General features: G+C 41.7%; 3 protein-coding genes across 7 annotated transcripts; 1 reads left to right on the forward strand and 2 right to left on the reverse strand.

Annotated features, from left to right (window-relative positions):
* Window positions 1–1,366: 1,366 nt before the first annotated feature.
* On the reverse strand, window positions 1,367–13,151 carry paics (phosphoribosylaminoimidazole carboxylase, phosphoribosylaminoimidazole succinocarboxamide synthetase). 3 transcript variants are annotated; one of them, XM_055045427.1, is made up of 15 exons: window positions 12,688–13,151; window positions 11,560–12,057; window positions 11,428–11,487; window positions 9,760–10,350; window positions 8,710–8,787; window positions 8,320–8,471; window positions 5,430–5,469; window positions 5,128–5,325; window positions 3,464–3,642; window positions 3,206–3,385; window positions 3,014–3,127; window positions 2,834–2,917; window positions 1,985–2,165; window positions 1,734–1,892; window positions 1,367–1,641 (listed from the first exon to the last, which is right to left on the reverse strand). In XM_055045427.1, exons 1-15 carry the CDS (start codon window positions 13,046–13,048, stop codon window positions 1,475–1,477), a joined length of 3,042 nt encoding a protein of 1,013 aa, XP_054901402.1. In that variant the 5' UTR covers window positions 13,049–13,151; the 3' UTR covers window positions 1,367–1,474. The 3 variants fall into 3 exon arrangements, with proteins under 3 accessions (XP_054901402.1, XP_054901410.1, XP_054901418.1); XM_055045435.1 differs by lacking the exons at window positions 8,320–8,471; window positions 8,710–8,787; window positions 9,760–10,350; ... (1 more) ...; window positions 11,560–12,057; window positions 12,688–13,151 and adding an exon at window positions 6,064–6,117; XM_055045443.1 differs by lacking the exons at window positions 8,320–8,471; window positions 8,710–8,787; window positions 9,760–10,350; ... (1 more) ...; window positions 11,560–12,057; window positions 12,688–13,151 and adding an exon at window positions 5,564–5,637.
* ppat (phosphoribosyl pyrophosphate amidotransferase) lies at window positions 5,282–18,502 on the forward strand. 3 transcript variants are annotated; one of them, XM_055045478.1, is made up of 11 exons: window positions 5,282–5,385; window positions 13,529–13,595; window positions 13,778–13,984; window positions 14,928–15,040; window positions 15,123–15,268; window positions 15,554–15,626; window positions 15,711–15,862; window positions 15,981–16,108; window positions 16,189–16,410; window positions 17,643–17,763; window positions 17,863–18,502. In XM_055045478.1, exons 3-11 carry the CDS (start codon window positions 13,781–13,783, stop codon window positions 18,018–18,020), a joined length of 1,317 nt encoding a protein of 438 aa, XP_054901453.1. In that variant the 5' UTR covers window positions 5,282–5,385; window positions 13,529–13,595; window positions 13,778–13,780; the 3' UTR covers window positions 18,021–18,502. The 3 variants fall into 3 exon arrangements, with proteins under 3 accessions (XP_054901453.1, XP_054901440.1, XP_054901449.1); XM_055045465.1 differs by lacking the exon at window positions 5,282–5,385 and adding an exon at window positions 5,691–6,207; XM_055045474.1 differs by lacking the exon at window positions 5,282–5,385 and adding an exon at window positions 13,244–13,345.
* Window positions 18,490–23,234, reverse strand: si:dkeyp-117h8.4 (uncharacterized protein LOC572032 homolog). Its single transcript, XM_055045455.1, has 8 exons — window positions 23,105–23,234; window positions 22,911–22,974; window positions 22,078–22,133; window positions 21,951–21,984; window positions 21,837–21,859; window positions 21,689–21,752; window positions 19,902–21,345; window positions 18,490–18,758 (listed from the first exon to the last, which is right to left on the reverse strand). Exons 1-8 carry the CDS (start codon window positions 23,180–23,182, stop codon window positions 18,746–18,748), a joined length of 1,776 nt encoding a protein of 591 aa, XP_054901430.1. The 5' UTR covers window positions 23,183–23,234; the 3' UTR covers window positions 18,490–18,745.
* Between the last annotated feature and the right edge of the window lie 167 nt (window positions 23,235–23,401).

Consider the following 23,401-nt stretch of genomic DNA (forward strand, 5'->3'; position numbering starts at 1 on the left):
ATCAAGAAAAAAAGCTGAGATATTATAGAAGAAGAAAGGAATAGAAAATGGTGGCACAGTAGTCATGAGTCATTCTCTTGGCTACAAACTACTGGAATGAAATGAAAGGTTAAGATTTTGCACAGGAAAGGATGAGCCTGAGGCGCCCTCTGGCGGTTCATCTGGAGTCCTGCAGCACAAGACAGATCTGGCCAAGTGTTTTTCTGTTCTGTTATTTTATTTTTTTTTAGCAGCAGTAGCGATACTCAGAGCAAACCAGGTGTCATGCAGATGGTGTTATGGGAGTTTTAACACGAGCACTGAGGAGGAAAAAATATTTGTCAACCGTGTGTGTTTTTAAAAGCAATTTATAGAAACCACAATAAATTACACAGCAGATATGAGAACGTGGGAGGTCGGCTGTCGAAAATGGCCATTTGTCTGAGTGAAGAGTGCACAAAATTAGTCTTAAGATTTATTTTTCCGACTATGTAATTGCAAGGCAGAATTGTGGTGTTGAAATTTAAGTGTGCTTTATGGATACGCAACGAGAGTTAGTGCAGGAAAGGACAGTTTTAAAAAAAAAACAAATACTTCAAACATATAAAGTGTTGCATGCATTTATATTCATATTCCTTTTCCTCTGAACTCTCCTAATGAAAATCCCCTGATTAGTAAATAAATAGTAATTTAATCTTATAGCAGGTTAAACTCTAAAATGATATCCCAAGCTTTGGACATCTTATGGGTGCATCTTATATTTCTACAATTGGAAATTGTAGAAATACAAAGATGGAGGGAACCTGGGCTAGACTTCAGAAAGGGTTAACAGGCCATGGTGACAAAAATCAATACACCATGTTAAATCTTAACATACTTTAAGTCAGACTAGTCATGCGTATACTTCAAGTTCATTTCGGATTAGTGACAGTGTATTTTAATAGTATTTAAATTGTATTAAAGCACAATTTAAAGTGTACGAAGTGTACTTCATACGTTTTTTTTTGAGGACTTGACACACTTTGTATACTTTTAAGTGTATTGCTTTTTATGTAATATAAACGTGCTTTATTAATATATTTTGAGTCTACCAGTTTTGTGATTGAATTACATTTAACGTTGTGTTTTTGAGTTAAAAATGGTTTAAAGTTGACAGGAAATTTGAAAATAATCACTTGGTAATAATGTGATATTGAAAGATTGGACTATTAACACCTGAACACCAACTATAAAGTCTTAAGAGATGCAAACATTTTAAAAAGACTTAAATAAGCAATACTTAGCCTAGTGGCCCACCAGGCTTATAATACACTGGGGGAAACCTGAAAACCTTATAATGCTGCATTTTACTTTCTGCTGATGAAGTTGATGGATTAAACAGACAAAATAAATGGCCATTTTATTCATTCTTGTTTTAATGGAATGATTCAGGAAGATCTACAGTTAAAGGACAAAGGCATGATATGGGTTTTGGGCACAAGTTGGTCTAAGCTACTTAGAGGCTACAAGCCTGAAGTTTTTGGTCAGCAAGCTTTAGAGACACCCATGTGTTGAGCATGGAGGCCCTGAGCTTGCACCACACCAGGTGGTTGCTCAAGCCGATGATCTGAGCCGCAAACTGAGCCGCGGCGTCAGGAGAGAGGATCGTGGAGCAGCCCAGGCCTGTGGAGGACACGGAAGACAAGAAAGCTTAGGGGATCAACCCGTCTCCCATTAAACGGTAGAGCAAACAGGACGCTGGGCACTCTGCTCACCACTCGGCAAACGGAGGGATGACCAAACATCTTGCGCTCCCCAGTCTGGGGTGAGAGGGGGGCAGTTGATGACGGGATAAGCCGTGTTTCCAGACATCACCGGCCCCAGGCCGTTACTCCTGCCAGCTACAGCCACAAATATGGTAGGAACCCCGTCACCTAAAGGTGAAAGATAGTAATAATAATTAAAAAATAGATATTAGAGATGAGGGACGGGGCAAAAACACCCTCTCATCTTAAGAAATGCATACCTTCATATTCTGCTTTAATACGGAGAGTCTCATCTGGGCCTTTGTGAGCAGAGGTGACCCTCAAGATGCAGGGGAGTCCATAGGAGGTGCAGGCCTTCTTGATTTTTTCACAGTGAGCCATATCAGAGGTGGAGCCCATCAGAACAACCACCCGGCCGCTGGCCTGAGGCTCCAGGAGGAGCTACCGATAACACAGGGATCAATACCCACATTGAGCACACTGCAGGAGTTAATGCTGATGGAGAACACCAACTAGTGCTGCAGACTACTGTAGAAACTGTTCAAGGGTGGATACAAGAGCAGCAGTCTTCATGCTCATCCTTCTGGTTGTATGTTTTTTCATATTTCCCCAATAACACCTTAAATTTCAGAATGCAATAAATTTTTAAATGGTCGCCATTTGATTCTTAAAGCAGTTATTTTCATAAACTGTTCCCTATTTTTATGCCTTGGATGTCAGTGGCTAGTTGTGCCCACCTCAGTGAAAATACACATGCTCCATTATAACCATTTTGAAAAATGTCCACCAGAAAAAGAAAAAAAATATATCATTCGTATTGCTCAAAATATGCAGGCTGTGATTTGAAACTAAACACATTCACCTAGTTGGACATTTTGGCATGAAAATAATTTTCCATGATGAGCAAAACACCATCAGTAGATATGATTTGTGGGTCCAATTATGTACAATTTGCCACCAAAATTACTCATCTGCTCAGGAAAATTGCCACCATCTTGATTTTTTTTTTTTTCAGTAACTAGCATGTGAAAATGTTTGCTGAAATATTCAACCATCTGCTGCACCAAACCAAAGCATTTCCTCAGGTACTGATGTCAAGTAAATCCTACCTGGACCCGTTCAGAAACCCACTCAAAGTTCCTCTTCACCATCTGCATTGCTTCTGGAGTAACTTCTTTCAGGTCGCGATACACCTTTGGGGTGACCGGGGGTCAGGGGGACAACATTTTAGCCTTTACAGTTCACTGAAAGCGCGTCATCATACAATAAAGACGATTATAATTTCTGACCTGCTTATCTTTCTGCTGGCTCCGATCCCCAGCCGGCCACAGCCTCCACGAGTCGTTGTCGATGACGTCAGCGAGAACAATCTCCCGTGTTTTAACATTCACACCGAACTCAATCTACAAAGATTTAAATAGGAAAATAAAATAAGTTCTGTTGTTGGGATTAGTAAATAACCAGCAGGGGCGACGACCCGCCTTCATGTCCACCAGCGTGCAGTTCTGAGTGGCCCAAGCCTTCTCTAGAATCTCAAAGATGGCCACTGTGCTGCGGTTCATGATGTCCACCTCACACTGACCAATGGTGAGCCCAGCCAGGCTGAACTTGGCCGCCAGCACCTGCTCCTCGGACCACTGAGGATCGTTGTTGGCGTCATCCTAGAGAGAACAGCAGTCAGTCGCTTCGTGCCCATTCACAGACGGCCAATTACAATCATCGTGAGCCTTCGCGCTTACTTTGAAAAACATCTCCATCTTCAGTGGGGCGAAGCGGTAACCCTCTTTGACTCCCGGGTTTCTCTTCAGAAAGGACCCAGTTGCCACTCTGCGACTCACCCACTCGATGGGAATCATCTTACAGTGGGCAGCGATGAACGCCGTCTCCGAATGTTGCTGCACGAAGGCGGTCTTAATGCCTGCAGAACAAGACCGATTTAAAGGCTCGGGCCTAATCCCAGCCTTGGACTTTAGAAATGTATTCCAGGTTTTTGAAAGAGTTCCAGACATTTTTTAATGTCCGAATTCAACGAAACTTGGATACATCAGTAGCTACATGAGTGAATAAATGCACAGAAGGATGGAAGGGCGTGTCAAATGAACGGCGGTACAAAAGGTTCACTGGGCAAAACAAAGGGATGAGTTGCCTGTTTAGGCAATTCATCCCAAGAGCCCAAGCCCTTGGTTAATTGCCCAAACCAAGGGCTTGGGCTTAACCAAGCCCTTGGTTAGGGCTTGGTTAATTGCCCTAACCAAGCCACCATCCCTTATAAATTACACCAATAAACTTCCAGCCTTTCCAGAGTAGGTAACAAAAGATGATAAAAATAAAGTGGCTCAAATGGCTGATTGTTTAAACAGAGAGAACTTCAAAAACCCATCAGCAGTGTAAAGACAGGTTTTTTTAAAAATGCATTTATTCATGGTTACTGTCCTTTTGGATGGGCTTTTATTGTTGTATTGCAGTTGTGCCCCTGCTTCCAAGATCATTTTTTTCCTATGAGTCTAATAAAATCATCTTTTATCCTCAATGTGATTCTGCTTAATCATAACGTGACTCGACCAGTTCTGGTGAAAGTCACAAGACGGACCGGGCTGCCGCTTGATTTACGCACACAGCAGACTGAAGAGGCACATGGCAGCAAATTAGCCACTTACTTCTGCATAACGGCAGAGAAAAGCAGTGGTTTGGAGATTAATTCATTCATAGGTGTACCTTGTCTTTACAGACAGCAAACACCTGACGTTACCTCATGGCAAAAGGGTAAAAGGTGGTCTTTTTTGTCCTTAGTTGTCATCTTACTAATCTCTGTCCTTTCCAATCGGGGTCACACCAGCATTCATGTCAAACAGTACTCAGCTGCTAATAAGACTAAATCAATAAAAATCAGTTGAAAAATGAAAAACTCAATCATTTCCATTTGCATGATTTATCGTTTCTTCAGTCTGGTGCATTGGTCTCAACCGGCCCTTTTTTTTTTTTTAAATTAACTGTCTACAGAAACTTCATAATTCGTTTTATTTACTTATTTGTTTTCTGTATATAAAATTTCTTCCAGCTCTGTTGCTAAATGTTCATTATGATTTTAATTATTTTTGAGCATCTGCCTTTGCTTTCTTATGCCATCGCCATTTTATTACTTGAAAATTATCTCTGAACAACAATATTATTGTGTATTGCAATAACTTGTGTGACAATTTATCGTCAAGCTAAATTTATTATCGTGACAGGTCCCAAATATGTTAGTTTTCTGGGAGGAATAATGGGGCATGACTGAGCCTAAAATATATGGAGGAATTTGTGTGAAACTTGCTTGAGGGCAAATGTGACACATCTGCATCAGCTCACGCTGCAACCTGCAGCACCAACACCTTTGGATTCACAAACGTCACCAAGTCCTCACCAGATTCCCGGAGAAGTTTGAACACGCAGCAAGTCGTCTTATTGGCGATGGCGGCCTTGCCCTCCATCTGATCCTTCCTCGCCGCATTCCCAGCGGTGATCTGGTCTTTGGACTGCACCAGAACCAGCTCAGGCTGGTCCGCCAGCTCGAAAATCTGCTTTGTCTTCCCCTCATTCAGCTTCTGGCCGATGTTCAACTCTGAAATCACGCACAACAGCGAAAAGTGAAATGGAGCAGGTTGCGTTTGATTACTAAAGCGTGAGTTGGTTTATTTTTATTTTATTTTTTTTTTCGTGCAGTACCTGCGCTGGAAGCCATCGCGTTGCTCGGTCCCAAACTGTCCTAGAGTACAAGCCAAAGAAAGTTGTCAGGAGCAGCAGCGGGGAGGCGTGGAGGCATGCAGCAGGAGAGGAGAGGAAACCGAGCCCCGTCTTACGTTCACTGACAGCCAATCACAGCCTTCCACAGACTCTCTCTGCCAATCACAGCAGCGTTTTGTAACCACGTGGGTTCAGGATGCTCCAGCACATAATTTTAAGGAGAAAAACTTTGGAGTGCCACCATTTTTAAGTTCGATAAGAGAATAGATCTGTCGAGAACCAGGTCAACACGAGATAGCAGGTCAAGTGACCAAGCAGGACAGTACAAACACTTGAGTTTGTAATCAAATTGCGGTTAATTCATTCATGATAAGAGTCAGGACGTCTTGGTTCTTCGGTGAAAACCGTCTTTGCCTTTTGTTGTTGTTGTTGTTCTTACCCTTGATTGAATTAGTGTGTTTCGGGCTCGTGAAGGCGAGTTAAAAACGGTTCGCCACGTTGTGTTACACAAAGCACGTGTTCACTCAACAGTGTACGTGCACGCGCACGCTGCTTCCGCGGCAAGTTAGGCACGAGACCGTCAGTCCGGGTTAACGGGGTAGCGGTTGGAACTCACAGCGCCCGGGACCAGCATGGAGTTCGAGGAGTCCGGCATCGGGGAGGAGTGCGGGGTTTTCGGCTGCGTGGCTGCCGGAGAGTGGCCCACGCAGCTGGAGGTGGCTCAGGTTCTCACTCTGGGACTGGTGGCGTTACAACACAGGTAAGCCTAAGTAACAACGGATAACTTATAATTTTTTGGCTAACGGCTCTTTCTCTTGCCTGGCTTCTCTCCAGTGTCAAGTTCAGGAGAAAATAATAATAATAATAATAATAATAATGCAGGCACGGTTACCAGAACTCTTTGGTCACGAGCTTAAATAAACTCAAACCTGTAAACATTTTGTACATTTAAAATGTACTATTACGTCTGTGTGACGTTTTGAGTACACTCGATATTTCTAAGTAGAAACTATGCGAAATTTATGCTGTAAAACATTTAAAGTTACTACTCAGACTTTTTTCTTTTACAAGCCATTAAAGCCACTTTATATTTAGGTTTTCGCATACTGTACATGTTTGGACAATTATTATCTTAGTTCATTTACTTTTATATTGAATGATTATGTTTTCATATTATTCCGTGTGTTGTTTTCTTTCCCTTTTTCTTTATTGTATATTCTTAACTGTCTTTTGGGGGTTTTTTCTTGAGGGTTAGAGATGTCTCACACATTTCTGTGTTAAGGAGCCACAAGGATCTTTGTCTGTATCCTGAGAGTGGTCATCTTTGTGTCCCAACAATGGGACATCAATGATCCTGAGAGTGGTCATCATTGATGTCCCAACAATGGGACATGTCCCAACATGTTGATGTCCCAACAATGGGACATCAAAGATCCTGAGAGTGGTCATCATTGTGTCCCAACAATGGGACATCAATGATCCTGAGAGTGGTCATCCTAGTGTCCCAATGATGGGACATCAAGGATCCTGAGAGTGGTCATCCTTGTGTCCCAACAATGGGACATCAACGATCCTGAGAGTGGTCATCTTTGATGTCCCATTGTTGGGACATCAACAGGAGAATTCCAGAACATCCTGTAGAATAGTGTATTGGTCAATTGTTTGCATGTCTGAGTGAGAAAGCCAACCTCTTTGTCTATTCACATGATAATAAAAGGCAGTTGGGGACTGAGAACCGTAGCGTTTGGCAGTGGTTCTCTCTCCGAGTCGAGCTCTTCTCCCCTTTTCTGCGGAAAAGTAATTTGTGTCTTTGGTTGATTCTTGCAGGTTGGGGAACAAAATAAACCCAACAGTACAACATGTCAAATTTTATTTAGCCGGATATTGCTATTTAAATAATGTAGAGTCTGCCCTCCCTAAAGCAAACTTCCAGTTGCACTTGCCTATGGTGACGTCACATAAGGCAACTGATCAGTATCAACATATCTTTTGCATTTTTCTCATGTTTTTTTGTACATTAATTTTCACATTTATCAATTTGAAATTTATTCTACAAAAGAGTTTCCTAATTTTATATAACCAGGTCAACATGTGTGAGGTAATTCACACAAAGAAAAAAAACAGCAGGATTGGCAGGGTTTGTCTATGTTTCGTAAATTAATTGATAAAATGTTTTATTTTTTTTGTTAATGTCACTTGTTCATTTCTAACAATTTTATATCTTGGCCACTTAGTTTGATTTAATCTCAAAAAGAAGAGAAAATAAAAATGAGCTCATGATTAACACATAAAATGTTAACGAAATAGTAATGACTTTTTTTAAAATTATATCTCAGTGACATATAATCCTTTTTTTTGTGACAGAAACAGAAAGCAAAGGTGTTCTAAGTTTTGGATTAAAAAACTGCTTTATAGTAAGTTTGACTTGATGCCGTTGTGGTCCTGGAGCCCCCGTCCCCCAATTTTAAGTTAGAGATGGTTAAATTAACTGGACATGCAAATACGTTATAGAAAAACCCCTTGAGATGTGCAGTGATAACATCATTTTCTTTTCCTTTTGCTACACCCTCAACTGTCAATACTTCTTCAATTTTACTAAGCCGATACTTATTCATAATGTAACCTTGAATGAGACACAATGAATGAGAATCACTGTTGGCTGACACATCATTTTCACTGAATTAAAAGTTTTAAATTAATGTTAGATTTGTATTTGTACTTATGTGCTTCAAAATTACTTTCCATAGTGCAGGTAATGCCAATAATGGCAAAAATAGGAATTGACACACTTTCTATTTGAATTATCACCCTGTAATGCTTGAGAAGTTGTTGTTTTTTTTTACTGTAAGTGACACTGCTTTCTCACGATTACCTGTGTTTTCGGCCGTTCGGGATTAGAGTGGGCCATGGAGCACACGGATTTGATCTTTATTATGGGAACATGCTCCTGCTCCTCTTTGCACTGTGCCTCCACCTGAGCACGTCCTGCATTCAGTAGTTTGGCTGGTTTCTGGTATGTGGAGTCTGAAAGTAAAAACATCGGCATGCTGTGATGTCATTACTGTCCTTCAAACGTAGTTTGCGTCACAGTCGACCTAATCTGGCATTGCGTGTGTCTTTTATTTGTATATTTTTTTTCTTTATTGCTACAATCATATCCTCATCTCGTTATCGGCCTCAAATCACAGGACAGAGCCCTTGCTCATTTCGAGACATCATGGGACATGCTCAGTGATGAGAGAAAGGAGGGATTTTTAAAAACCTTGATCCACAGCTTTTCTCTTCGTTCCTCTGTTTGCTGGAAAGTTGAAGTCTTTTCCCGCCACAGTCTCAGATGGGCCTGCAAACACCATGCAGCAAAAAAACAGTGAGGAAGTAAACTCAACAGCTTAATCGATTTTTTTAACCTTGCTTTTTTTCATGCTTTTCAGTATATTGATGCTGTGAATGTTTAAATAAGTTGGTGCACAATTTTAGGTCTTGAAAATTGGGGACTACTACCTCATGCTAACATTAGCTTTATATTCAAAATTAGCATTTAGCTAACTTTACAATAATGAAGGTAGTAAGTGATTAATATTAGTAAATGGTGATGATAGAAGTGTTTGAGTTAATATTAGCATTTTTGAACATTTTAGCTTATATGCTATTATTACTCAATTGAATATGTCACTGTAAGTTAATATGATAGGAAAAGTCCTAATAACGTTAACATTTTAGCTCATTTTGATATAAAAGCCAAACCATATGGAGTAAGTCAGTGTTAGTCAGCATGCTAATCATACCCCAAATGCTATTGACTACATTGTCGCTTAGTTTAGCATGCGCACTGCTGTTTGCATTGTACATGGATAACATTACTGGTGGTTAACATGCTAGTTTAGGGAATACTGTAGTTAACCTAAGCATTTCAGCCAATTCTGGACTTTTTCATGACATTTAACATAGACAAACTGTTTGTTGTTTCAAACTTTTTAAGGCTTGAGTGATTAAACCCATTGAACCTAATGCTTCTTCACAATCTCAGATTTGGTTCACTTTGATAGGATCCATTTAAATTTCTTCAGAAATTGTTCGGACTTTTACTTTGCAGATAAAAGTCTAAACCCTACCAATCCTATTTTAAGGGTCGGTATGTAGAACGCATTACTTTATTAAAGCAATGAAGATTTCACATTTTATTCTAAAACAGATAAAGATATTGAGGGTAAAGCGCAGCCTCTTGTTTTGGTTGGTTTAAGTCCCTTTTTCTTGTTTAGCTAAGGAACTAAAGGTCTGTCTATAGTATTTAGACAAATTATGATCAGCTCACTCTTTGGGGTGTGATGTTGATCCGACTGATGCTCCCTGATTTCTTGCAGCCTCAGATCATCAGTGTCTGTGACTAGGCCAGAGTAGCTACGACAAGTTTTCTCCTCCACTGCTGCTCCTCTGCTTGACATTGGTAAACAAACGTCAATCCGACGGTTTTCCTCACAAATCTGCAAGACTGGAAGTGGACCCGTATGCACAGCGTCAGCAGCCCCCCTGCTGCGTAGCGAGCCATTTGGGGCGTGCGTCATAATAGCGTCCACTTCATCATAAAACCTCATGAGGCGCTTCCGCTCGGCTTCATCCGTCTTGCTCCTGTGAAGGGACCGGTAGAGGTACTTGAGGTTCTTGTACTTGGTGTGGCACTGCTTCCAGTCCCGCTCAATGCCTTGCTGCATGAGACGGTTGGAGATCTGGACGAAGATGTCCCTCTTTCTGGTCGAGCTCTCCAGCTGCTTGCATACGCGTTCGTCGGACCACACCTGGATGAGAGCTTGCACCTCCTGGTCGCTCCAGTTCCGGCCAGTGTCCGACACCGTGACCACGTGGAACTGGTCTGAGCTCGGGGAGTCTGCTTGTGTCAAATGGGCCTCTGTGGTGCAGAAGAATAGAGGTAGTAAAAATCTCTTTGATCCAAAATTTTTGCACATTTTGCTATGTCAAAATTTCATAATTTTTTGAGGATTCTTGATAGTTTTTACCCATCTTCATTGTATAAATCAAAAATTTTTGGCAGATACAAAGGAATGCTGTGAATATGGAATTGGATAATGAACGAGGCTGGATGTAGCACTCCTGCTAACAACAATTTTAGTAATTGATACATTTTTAATTAATTACCACTTAAGCTTATTGTATACAATATTTAAAAATATGAAAGTAAGCAATCAAATTCCTTTTTATTATTATTATTATTATTATTATTATTATTAAATAAAATAGACATTTTATCACCTAAATGCAATCACAGAATTTCTTTAGAGAACATTTGGTCATTTGTAGAAAAGGATGCATCTGAACTAAAAAAAAACTTTAACATCAACACAACAGGGCTGATCTGCTGATTAAAGCAAAAGGTGCTTAAGAGCAGGTTTTTGGTTTGTTTGTTTGGTTTTTTTTACTCAATTTGAAGTTATTTATATTAAATATGTTTTACCTCCTTCCTCTTTAAAATATATTCACAAAGAAAGGCATTTCATCTTAGCTGCAAATTGTTTTGGCTTAACGTCAGCTTTGACTCCTTTCTCAGCAGAGTCTGAATACTCCAGTTAATTATAATCAATTTACTAAATTAGATGACAATTACTTCAAGAATTGAGTCATCACAATTAATCTAATTTACTGTTTCAGGCTTAGATGGATGATGGAATGTTGTTGGATGGATCCATTGCATGGATTAATTAACAGACAATGGAAATGGATAAATATTGATTGATAAATGTTCAATGGACAAACAAGACAATCATAGATGTAATACGTTATGGAGAACAATGGATAAATGAATACACAAAAGAGCAAACGGTTGGATTTATCACACAAGTGGATGTTGGATTTTGAACAGATATGGATGGCTGTTGGGTGAATGGATGGATAAAACGTTTAGGTAATGTGAAGATGAATGAAGGTCAGAAATGTAGACATTTTCCATATGTCACACAGTGAATTATACCTGTGCCTCTCCATTGTGCTTCTATGTCTCCATCAATATCATAGTCATCACTGTTGTCGTCTGAAAATATAAGAGAAAAATTAATTTTCCTGAATTCGAGTGTATGGTGTGTAATCCATCAGAATTGCCCACCATCTTCAATCTCAATGATGATCTCATTGTCTGACGTCGTGATGGATCTTGTGTTGCATGGCGCCGTCTGAAGCTGGCCCACCGTCGCGTCTCCGTTGTATAGTCTCTTTTGCATCTCCTCTGTCCCATTTTCCAGTCCCTGGTTGAGCAAGATGGCTTCCACCTCTTCAAAAAACTTCATATACCTCCCAGGGCCCCCAGCTCCGCTGCCCGCGGCAGCATGGGCGCTCTTCGCTGTCTTGTAGTCATACTTCAAGTTCTTGTATTTGGTCCGACACTGCTTCCAGTTGCGCACCACCCCGAACTTCCTCTGCATCTGGCGGGCCATCTCCTGGAAGATGCACTTGTTGCGCAGCGTGCTCTTCAGGCGCTCGCGGACGCTGCTGTCGGCCCAGACGCACAGCAGCGCCCGCACCTCGTCGTCGGTCCAGTGGCGGCCGCCTTCTTCAGTTGCGTTTGGCGTCAGAGGAAGACTGGGATGCATTCTTGCCTTTATTCCTACAGACAGACATTTTTATCTATGGATGAACCATTCCACTTTTTTCACCTATATCATAGGTTTGGTTTTGGCTGATGCCTACCACTACACAAAATTAGTGATGATCTGACTTAAAAAGTTTCTATTTTGTAAACATAAATGTACTGAGTTACAAATATATTTGATAACTGCACCAGTACAGCACATTTAAATACAGCAATACCCTCCCAAGTTTGGTCAAGCAAGTAAAAACAGCACAACTTTGAATTTGTTCAGTCAATTCAATTAGAATCACAACAGCCTAATGTAAAATAAATAAAAACAATAGTTTGACTACCTTGGTCAAGCATGTAAAAATAAACTGGAACAAACTTTCTTTGAAAGTTCAACCAGGAATTCTAAACATAATGCAAAATAAAAACCATGAGCAAAAAGCATAGAATTAGTCTGAATAGATCTGCCTTATAAAATTCTATGATCTAGAATTTTCTAAATCAGTGCATCTCTACTTTTACATTTGTTAAAACTTTCTCTTTTTATTGGAGATATAATTCAGCTTTTAGAGCATGAAGCCAAAAAAAACAAATAAAACTTGTATAACATGCTTGCTCTTGAGGCAGTGCTACGGTTTGTGCTAACCCTAGATTTACCTTCATTCATTGGCACTGAGACTGAGGAAATGTAGATGGCCTCCACCGGCCTTCCATCCAGTCCCGGGGCAAAGCCGGCTGACGTGCCCGCGGCCGCGTCAGCCCTCCTGCTCTGAAGTCCCAGACTCCTGCTCTTAGCCTGACACTCCTTCCAGCCGCGCGCGACGCTGAGCCGCCTCAGCCGCTCTGAAATCAACTCGAACGTGCCCCTGCCCTCTGCGCCGTGCTGAGCTCCAACCTCATCCCACACTGACACGAGAGCCAGCACCTCTGCTTCCCCCCACGGCCTCTCCGGCGAGCCGTGCTCCTCCACCACCACCTCCCCGTCTGCCCCTCTTTGTCTCTCTGTTCCTCTCTCCATGTTTCGAGCTGACCTGGAAACGTTTTCGTTTCCTCGGCCCCCCCTTTCTATCTATCTTTTTTTTTTTTCCTTTTTTTGTCTCTGCTGCCCGGTTCCCTAGGCAACCAGGCGGTTAAGCCTGAGAGCAACGCCTACGTGCTGAAAAGCAGCCTCACCACTGGCTTAAGCTGTGTGCAGAGGGGGAGGGATCAAGTGTAATCTGAGAAGCAGCTTGGTGAAATGGACTGAAACTGCAGCAAGACGACTCTCCATGAATGGCAGCTCCACAAATGAGAAGCTCCTTTGTTCTGTTTTTGTGTGTGTGTCCCCTCCTCCAGCTCTGGTTCCTCTTTTCTTCTTCATTGCTTAAATCAAACTGGTTTGAACCGCCTCAAGGCGCATTATCGGAGCTGAGTTTGTTGGAGCATGTCCAGTCTTGTTGGAATCTTTTATTCGACTCCCATCTTTGCAGAATTGACAATTTTGTTTTTGTTTCCTCAGAGGTCAGGAAAGTGCTGGGATTGTCACAAGCAATGGAGCCAGTCCTCCGACATACACAAGCCACAAGGTGAACAAGTTGTTTAATTCACGCACACATCAAACGTGGCCTCAATTCACACACCTCACGTTCGGTTTAAAATTTAAAATTTAACGTTGCTGGCCACTTGCGCCTCTCCTGGTTTGTTTCGAGGTCCTTTCTCACTCGAATCATCAACGGTTCAAACAATGATCCCTCTCGGCATTTCTCAGGGCATGGGATTAGTGAGCACCGCTTTCCCACCAGAGGCTCTGCTCAAACTGCGCTACGGGAACCTTGGCATCTGCCACACGCGCTACTCAACAACCGGGTCCTCGGAACTGCAGAACTGCCAGCCCTTTGTGGTCGACACGCTGCACGGCCGGATCGCCGTGGCGCACAACGGAGAGCTGGTCAACTCCCGTGCCTTAAGGAAAAAGGTGAGGACGGGCATTGTATGTTAATTGTGATTAGTATTTATGCTTCAGGCATAAATATAATTTCCCCTCTCATTTTTTCACTTATTTACTGGTCTCATTCCAGCTCGATAGTTGTTTGTAGCCACCGCATTCACAGAGACCCCCGTCTCATATGAAGTTTTTAGTTTGACAAGCAAATTTCTCTTGGGCATCAATAAAGTTTGTGCGCCACGGCAAGATCTCCGTGGCGCACGATGAAGAGCCGGTCAACTGCAGTTGACATAATCAGTGTTTGTTAAAACATTTATTAATAATCAGTGAGCAGTATTATGTAAAATGAATTTTTTTTTAGCTTTATGTCATGTTATATGTCATACCTAAAGTGTTGCTTTGATTTCTTCACGCATGTTTGAGAAATCTTTCAGTCTCCCATGGCAAACATTCAGCTGTGCGAAACACCTGGGGGGACCGAGTGCTGCCTTCAAAGATGAAATTCCTGGCCTTTTTTTTCCCGACTTTCTGTGTCAGAGCAGGTCTGCCCCACAGCTCCCCCACTCAGCTCCTTCAGACTAGTCAGCAGTAATTAGCAGACACGTGGTGGAACTGGACATCTACTGAACTCATTATACTTGCTACTTATGAGTGAAACTGGCACTGGCAAAAACGTTAAAGGGTTAATCGAGGAGCCATGTTGTGACGACATCTTGGAGGCGGAGTTTCAGAAAGAGCAGGAGTTTCTTAAGGAGACAGAGGCCCAATTTTAAGGCATTAAAGGCAGTAAATTTTCTTTTAAATCATGTTTTATATATGTAGCATTTTTATAACAACTGACAGTAGCATAATTACTTGACTGTGATTCTATGTGTCTGAAAAACATATAATACTGCCCCTTTGACGCCTAACAGAACTGCAGCTTTGAGCACATTTTGCGTTTAATGCTCCTAGTCTTAACTTTGTGCGGCAGGTAATGCGCCATGGAGTCGGTCTCTCCACCGGCTCAGACAGCGAGCTCATCACCCAGCTGCTGGCGCTGACTCCGCCCATGGAGGAGCTGGACACCCCTGACTGGGTTGCCAGGTGACTATCAAGTGTGGACGTTGCGGAAATGCACCTCCTCGCATTATTTCCTCATCTGATTTTTAGTTTTCTTCTATTGCAGAATTAAAAACCTCATGACAGAAACGCCCACCTCTTACTCGCTGCTCATCATGTTCAAAGATGTCATCTACGCGGTGCGTGATCCGTATGGGAACCGGCCCCTCTCCATAGGAAGGCTTGTTCCCGTCTCTAAGCTCCACAGTCCAGGTATTTGAGTCGTTTTTGCTGTTTGATTTTCACTTGTTAAGAATATTACTTTAATTGTGTTGTGAAACTAGGACAAGTAAAGGTTTAGTCCGGGCTCATGGGAAACCAGATGAAGATCTCTAATAAAGACATTGGATCCACATGGTGTCCACGGTTTTCCCCTTTGAACTCATTTTCTTACAAACAGGGAGCCTCACAAGAGGTTCAGCACCCTGGGATATGATTTCATCAGAGATCAGATCGCAGCTGGTGGGTGATTGACTTGACTCTTTGCTCCCTGGTTAGGTGCAAGAAAAGAGGACAGTGAGGGATGGGTTGTGTCATCAGAGTCCTGCAGCTTCCAGTCCGTCGGAGCAAAGTAATCTTTGTTGCTTTTAATGTTTCTCCACATGCCCATAACTGTAGTCTGCATTAGTTCCTAACATTGCCACATCCATCTCAGGTATTACAGGGAGGTCTTACCAGGAGAAATAGTTCAGATATCCAGGTTTGGAGTGAAATCTCTAAGCGTCGTTCCTCGTCCTGAAGGAGACCTGCCCGCCTTCTGCATCTTCGAATATGTTTATTTTGCCAGACCAGACTCCATTTTCGAAGGTATGAACATTTTTGAAATTGAGTTTTGTCGACATTAGCGGAGTCTTGAAAACCTTTTGCGCACATTTGTAATGGAAACGCAGCCGCTGTATAGTGACCGGATACTACCGCACCGCAGGGCAGATGGTGTATACCGTGAGGCAGCGCTGCGGCCGCCAGTTAGCCATCGAAGCTCCCTCAGACGTAGACCTGGTCAGCACGGTGCCAGAGTCCGCCACTCCTGCTGCTCTGGGCTACGCTCAGCAGGTCAGTCCTCGACTCATCTGCTCAAAGATGGAAAAAACGTCAACACTCACAATAATGTCTCCCTACCGCCCTTCTCCCAGTCCGGCCTCCCGTACACGGAGGTTCTGTGCAAGAACCGCTACGTGGGAAGAACGTTTATTCAGCCAAATACCTGCCTGAGACAGCTGGGAGTGTCCAAGAAGTTTGGGGTGCTGACCGACAACTTCGCAGGGAAACGAGTGGTGCTTATTGATGACTCCATCGTTAGGGGCAACACCGTCTCTCCCATCATTAAGCTGCTGCGGGAAGCTGGAGCGACAGAGGTTGGTTTCCTGTAGTGGGAGGAACGTCTAGAGTGTGATGCAGATTAGTTCATAGTGTTTATTTATTTTTTATTCTATTAATTTTGGTCTGACTTTTCCAGATAATACTAACTCTGTGGAGATGTATGCAGTGAAGGCAGCTTGTCTCTGTTATTGTATTTTCTATTTGTGTTAATTAAGCTCTTTTTAAGACCTTTTTAAATAAATCTAAGAATAAAATGAATGTTGAATGACCAGGAGAAGTGTGGGTAATTTTTATCCACATTTTTAGTTTTGTATGATTTTAGTGCTTTTACACTTGTGCTGTAAACAATCTTAAGGTAAATAAACTTTGCTAAATACAAACTTTTGCCTGACAAAGGAAGCTGATATCTTGATAATCATCAAGAATAGTTTTCTTTAATTCCCTAAAGAAACTACAGTAAGCCAATAATTGAAGACATTTAAAATATCTAAATCTGAAGTCACTGAATTTGGGGTGTGAAGACCCTGTTTCTCTGCTGCCATTGCTGGCTATGCTAACTAGCCTAGCATTCACAACAGGATCTGCTGATGAGAAAGGCTGTTGCAGCACTGCAGGAGATTGTGATTGGCAGCTCTAAGACCCACCTTCAGGCTCTGATTGGCTGTTTCTGAAAGGCAGTGGAGCTTGATTATTTTTTTTTTATTCTGACGACATAGTGCCAGTTTTAACAAATATGTAAGACTTTTTTTTTTAAGTTACATACTGCAGCTTTTAGTACATGCGTTTATCTGCTAGAAAATTTTTTGACAACAATCGTGTTACAATGCTGAGTGGATTGTGTGTTCTTTCTACAGCACATTTGATAGACTAACCATGCCAACCTTTTTTAATCCTCACATATAGAATAATTAAAAAGCTAGAAATTACATGCTGGGGCTGTCATGAGGAAATGCAGTCTAGACAGAAGAAATTTGTTCCATTCCACTAAAATCACACACAAATTCATCTCTATTTTTTAAAAAAAGAGGCAATTTATTTTTTTACCCTTTCTGTGCAGTCAGTCTCTGAGAGACATGACGTCTCATTCTATAGGCAGCAATACACAAAGAATGTCGTTTTATAACTAGAATTTAACAAATCATTTAAATTTGAAGTAAAAAACAATCACTAATAAAAAATAGTACTCACTACTTTTATGTTAACTTCGGTGTTTAATGATTGATATAAATGAAACCGTGACAGTGAGTGAAGACTCTTGGCTATGCAGGTTCACATCAGGGTGGCGTCTCCACCCATCAAGTTCCCCTGCTACATGGGCATCAACATCCCAACCAAAGAGGAGCTCATCGCCAACAAGCCAGAGTTTAAGGACATTGCTAGTTATATTGGTAAGATTTAATATACATATGGTATATTTGTTTTGTTTTTTTTTAATACATGAACTCGTTTAAACGTTCGTCTCTGCTTGTGCTCATTCTGCTGCGCAGGCGCCGACAGCGTCGAGTATCTGACCGTAGAGGGACTCGTCTCTGCTGTCCAGGAGGGAATCTCGTCCTTCCAGAAGGAGAATGTCGGCTCCTACAAGGAAGTAGGCCACTGCACCGCCTGTCTAACTGGGAAATATCCAATAGAACTGGAGTGGTAACTGGGACAGCCGCAGCATAGTGGAGCGACTCAGTCCTGCTGTCTGAAGTAAAGAAACGGTTCCACAGCTACGGCACAGGCATTTCTGCAGTCTCTGCTCACAACTTTAAACTGTTTCAAAATCGTCACCTTCCTAAAATAATGGTCTGAGTAATTTTTTGCCAAGTGATTTCTGTTTTTTTTTAATTCTAAATCCTCTTTTGGTTAAAAAAAAGAAAAAACAAAAAGACTCCACTAATTTAGGAAAGTGACAATGTGGTTTTGTTTGAGCTTTACAACACTACTTTTCTTTTCCTGAATCAATGGATATGTGATTAATTTTCTAAGCACACTAATAAGTATGTATATTTGTTTCCTGTATATGTTTAAACATCAAAAAGAACTCTGTATCCCAAGCATTTCCATATCAGAACATTAAAATGTGTAAGAAACACAACTGGAGACCAAAAATATTAAACACTTACTCAATGTCTTTAAATTGAATTTATTCTTTTTGCCAACTCAATATTTTTGAAACTTTAATAAAGGCAAACATAAAAACAAGAACAATGAGATGAACAGCATACGCCTTACAAGGATTCAGATTGCTTTAGATTCAGCTATGATTCAAAAAGAACAAGAAAGGACTCCTATGAACGCCACACTGCAGCCGCTCTAAAAACATAATTTATTTGGATCTAAAAACTTCTCCACAGGCCCAAATGTAGTTTTCTCGTTCGTCTTGATTTATCTCCAGTTTCTGTTGGAAAAAGCAAAGCTGGTGATTAAAGATGTAGAGATGGGGGGAAAGCTGAACATCTGCAAAGGACTTAAATCACATGGGACAGAAGCTCCCAAGTCGACCTCCTGTATGCGATTTCAACACATACAGGAGCATCAGTTTAGAAAACCAAGTGAATTTATTAGTTCAGATTCATTGTTGACCAACCTGCTACAAATGTCTTTGTTTTATGGCTCACAGCAATTGAAATCTGTCAGCAGCAGTGCAGAGATGGCTGCACTGATTGTGGACCTAATAAAACATGACATTTAATCTGAATGGGGATTTTGAACCACTGAACAGATCAGTCCTTTGCCTCATTAGCCAGACAAGCTTCCCTTTTCTATTTGAAGCCAGGATCTTTAACATGAATGATCTTTTGTGGCTTCCTCTCCTTTTGGGGTTTATGACCGTATCCTTGATATATATGTAAAAATTTATTATTGAGTCTTATGCAAGTTTCAAGTTTTCATCAGCTGTAAGCCACATTTATATATATATTAAAAAAAAGTCTAATGAATTAAGCTTCAGCCATTTTATGAGTTATAGCTGAAGTATTTAGCTTTTAGGAAAAAAAATGTAACATATTTGTTAAAAATTTCACTGTCGTGACAGTATGATACGAGACACTTAATCTGTAAAATTAAAAAAAATCCTAAGTCTCTTCCCACCACCTATTACAGAAAAGCACATCTTCTAATCAGAACCAGGAAAACGCTGTCAATCAAGTTTGTGTACATGGTGCTCAATGCCCTAATGGCAGAAAAACGACTCGCCGTTTCAGGAAAACTTAATCTGTTATCAGTGGCTATGCTAACTAGCTTTAGCATTCCTGGCTGATTGCTGATGGGGAGAAGTTGCAGCGTCTGACAACAAGGAGGTGGGGTGTGAGCAATGCGAACACAAGGGTGATTAACAGCACTAAGACCCTCCTCTCTGTTCTGTTTGGTTGCAAATGACAGTGATATATTTCTGTAAATAACCCTGGGAAAAACCACAGGAACTAAATTTTTAAGATTATCTGCCTCACACGGTCATGACATTTTGGCAATTTTATGCAAAAAAACTTTAATAAAAGTTAAATACCAGCCAAAGCTTTCAGATTTACGGTGCCTGTATTACCTGCTGGATCCCAATTGGGGCTCACCCGGAGAAAAGAAGAGAGGCTGGTGCCGGTCCATCCAGGCCTCCAGGTACGGTGTAGACTCCTGGGATCTGGGTTTACTGGGGCTGTAAGGGACGGCGCTGGGCCACTGGCAGCATCTCAGCATCTCATTGCTGTGACGCTTGGACCCCGGGGAGTAGGCGTAGTTTTCGTACCGGAGGCGTTTGGACTGCGGGTGGCTGTCGTACCTCTGCTCCCTGTGGCGCTTCCTCAGGATGGAGCGGTGGGGCGACAAGGCGAGTGCTGCCAACGACTTGGAGGTCTTCCCGGCCTCAGAGCCTCTTCCACACAGACGGCAAGGAAGGGGGTCGAAGGGAGCCGATTTGTTCTGGCACACAAACTTGTGGTAAACCCTCAGGTAGTCCTCCTCGACTTTCTTTGACAGTTGGTAGGTGTGGCGTGGTGGGGAAGAGTCGTAGCAGAGGGTTCGTCTGAAACCGCGGTGGCAAGCCTCTGCCCGGGCCAGCGGAGGCAAGACGGGCCGTTGTTGGGGTGACTGAGGGGAATCTTGGGGCTCAAACATCTTCCCCAGCACAAAAGGCCTCTTGGAAGGAGAGGACGTGGAAGTGGAGAGTGATCTAGGCTTCATCGGTTCTCTTGACCAATCCTCCTCGTATTTTCTTCTGGAAAATGCAAGAGGAGACCGACTGAGGGGACTGTGCCAAGCCAGGGTTCTGTAGATATCGGGCCTCTCTGGCACAGAGAGAGTTTCTGCTGCTGAGACCTCTGCTTGGTCTGAAGAAACAGAAAGTCTCCTAAGCCTGAAGGACGAATCTGGGGATGATTTGGCATTGCTGAAAGAAGCTGATGAGGTGTTGATGGGGATCTGATCAGCAAGGCGGGTTTGTTTACGAGGGGAATACTCTGACACAGTGGAAGCCTCGTTCAACGACATCTCTTGTGGCTTAGCGGTGTCAGAGAAGTCCATTACCCTGATGGTATGTGGGGTGTCCCCGATCAGCAATTCCCTCTCCCTGCCAGGAGACTGTCGCCCAGTACGCAGGCTCGCCAGTGTCGAGGCTACAGGACGAGGACGACGTATCGTCTCAGTCCACATTCTCTCTGCAGGTCTGCCCGAGCCCTTTCCGAGAAGCCTCTTACTGGCCGACGGTTTCAGGTGGGTATCATTAGGTCTCGCTGTGATGTCAAAGGTGGTGTTGAGTCTCTTAGGCTGCTGCCTCCACCGGCGGTACCGCCTCAGCACGGAGCTGGCCAACGTGGACGAAGTCTGTCGACGCCAGGCGCTTTCTATCCGACTAACCATCATTGGGTAGAGGTCGGCCAGGGAGCTGGACCGACTGCTCAGAGACTTCTGCAGCTCTTCGTCTTGGTCCTCTGGCAGGAGCTCGCTCTCTGACGGGTTCCTCCATGTCTCATCCAATGACTTGAGAGTTCCCTCTGCTGGATGTTAGTACAGAAACCAAACATTAGCAACGTTAGAACAAGAGAGCGTCGCAGTACTTTAGAAAATACTCACAGTTTTTTAACTTCTGCATGGGTAATTAAATTACAATCACAAACTTCAAAGTGTTTTATAACATAGACCAAGAGAAAGCTGCGCATTATTGTAAAGTAGAAGAAAAATTGTCCAACTCGGGTTGAGACTAATGATTATTTTAGCAATCGATGATTCTTATGAATAATCTGGGGGGAAAAAAAGAAAAAAAGGGCAAATTCTCCAGATATTAACACTTCAACAAAGCACTGTAAACACTGTAAATGTGGTGACTTTTTGTCTCCTTACCGCTATCCTCATCAGCAAGTTCACTGTCGTTCTTCACTTCATCAGCTTCACATGACGAATTTAACTGTTAAGAAAAACATACTTTTTAAATTAAGCCACAGCAGATATTTTCAGCAGATATTTTCAACTATTTACCCATTATGTTTACCTCAGAATGTGCAGTGACACTTGCTGCAAAGGAAAAAAAAAGAAATATTTTAATACAAACCACAGAAAATAAAAAATATATTTACTAGTTTCATATTGGGGCACGTATACTTACAGTTTAAGGAGCAATCTCTTTCATCTGACTGGCACTAAAGAGGGGATGCACATAGAAGTCAGATTTTATATTTAGCTTCAATAAACACACCTCATGCATTTATTTAATGAACGACTAAATAACAAACCTTTAAGGCCGATTTTTCAAGGTGGTCTCTGGACTGTTCTAAAAACTTTGAAAGAGCTGCACGATGGCAAGAAAACAAAACAGAAATGGAGTTAATGAAATTGTATTAGCAATAAATCATTCTTACAGCGATTTGCCAAATTTGAATGTAATCTGTGCGATGCCTTAAGCCAGAGGTGTCACTCATTTTTCCTTATCAAAAATCAGAATGTTCTTAAAGGGCCGGTTGAGCCAGAATGTATCGATAAAACCCATTAAATAGCTGTTTCAGTATTCAGTAAGTGTTTCTTAAAATTAAATATTATTGAACATCTTTTCACACTGATCACTCCATCCAGGATTTTGTGATCATTTTGTGTGTCTTTTGCAATCAAAGTGATAGATTTTGATTTCAGTGATCATAATTTGTGGTTATAATTTTTAAATATTTGTAAGGAATTTTCAGGATATTTGTGCTAATGTACGATATTAAACATGACTCTCTTTTTTTTATTAATTGCCATATCGATCATGGGCTTGACAAGGAAGGCTGAGGCAACAGGCACTTAAACCCAAAGTTTTTGAGACAAATTTGCAGTAAAAAAAAAAATCTGAAAAAAAATATATGGGAATTTGTAGACTGTGTGAATTTTGTTTGAATTTCGCAGATTTCTTGAAAAGCTAGACAGACTTATTGATGTAATTTGGAGTCTGGAGGGCCGGGCCTTGAGTTTGTGACGTAGCATAGGCAATTTTAAAGTTTTAGCTGAGGTGCAATACTGGTAAGTCACCAGCAGGTGGCTTCAAAATTAACGTTTTTAAATGAAAAGGCGGTAAAAGTAAAAGTTCACTTACTTCTTAGTTTAATTTGGTTGATATCCACCTCCAGCACGTCGTCCATGTCCTTGAGTTTTGAATACTGTTTAAAAAAAGGTCAATATTAGCGAACATCCACTCTGCAATGTTTTGACGTTAACTGGCGGTAATATATATATATATATATAAAAAATTTTTTTCACATATATATATAGGTTGTTCCGCTAACATACCTTTTCAGCGATTCGGTCCAGAGACCTCTTAAAGTTGGCGGTGTTTGCATCCAGCATGTTTCGCATAGATTGTGCCATACTGCCTGTGACAAACGCTTCCCTCTGGAAGCTGAAAGAATAAATGAAGATGTAGCAGGGAGAAAAGCGCTCTTAATTTGATTTTCTTCTTCTTTCTTCTCTTTCTGGGTGTTAGATGCTGTATTACTGCCACCTAATGGTATGGATGCGGTATTACTGCCACCTAATGGTATGAAGTGGAACAAAGCACTGTCCTCTTCAGCAAACAAGTCGGCTTTG

This window comes from Poeciliopsis prolifica, unplaced genomic scaffold (assembly GCF_027474105.1).
Source record: "Poeciliopsis prolifica strain line A6 unplaced genomic scaffold, Auburn_PproV2 SCAFFOLD002, whole genome shotgun sequence".
In the NCBI taxonomy this organism is placed as follows: Eukaryota; Metazoa; Chordata; class Actinopteri; order Cyprinodontiformes; family Poeciliidae; genus Poeciliopsis; species Poeciliopsis prolifica.

Bases quoted from the DNA above. Each gene is read 5' to 3' on its own strand.
- paics (XM_055045427.1), bottom strand. From the start codon at position 13,048: ATGGAGAGAGGAACAGAGAGACAAAGAGGGGCAGACGGGGAGGTGGTG. The intron at 11,488-11,559 runs GTGGGCAATTCT...TTATATTTTCAG, and splicing joins CATCATTGAGATTGAAGATG to ACGACAACAGTGATGACTAT. The intron at 2,166-2,833 runs GTAGGATTTACT...TGTTATCGGTAG, and splicing joins GGGTTTCTGAACGGGTCCAG to CTCCTCCTGGAGCCTCAGGC.
- si:dkeyp-117h8.4 (XM_055045455.1), bottom strand. From the start codon at position 23,182: ATGGCACAATCTATGCGAAACATGCTGGATGCAAACACCGCCAACTTT. The intron at 22,134-22,910 runs GTAAGTGAACTT...GCCATCGTGCAG, and splicing joins CAACCAAATTAAACTAAGAA to CTCTTTCAAAGTTTTTAGAA. The intron at 21,753-21,836 runs GTAAACATAATG...TTTTCTTAACAG, and splicing joins GTGTCACTGCACATTCTGAG to TTAAATTCGTCATGTGAAGC.
- ppat (XM_055045465.1), top strand. From the start codon at position 6,080: ATGGAGTTCGAGGAGTCCGGCATCGGGGAGGAGTGCGGGGTTTTCGGC. The intron at 15,269-15,553 runs GTATTTGAGTCG...CTCCCTGGTTAG, and splicing joins CTCTAAGCTCCACAGTCCAG to GTGCAAGAAAAGAGGACAGT. The intron at 15,627-15,710 runs GTAATCTTTGTT...CATCCATCTCAG, and splicing joins TTCCAGTCCGTCGGAGCAAA to GTATTACAGGGAGGTCTTAC.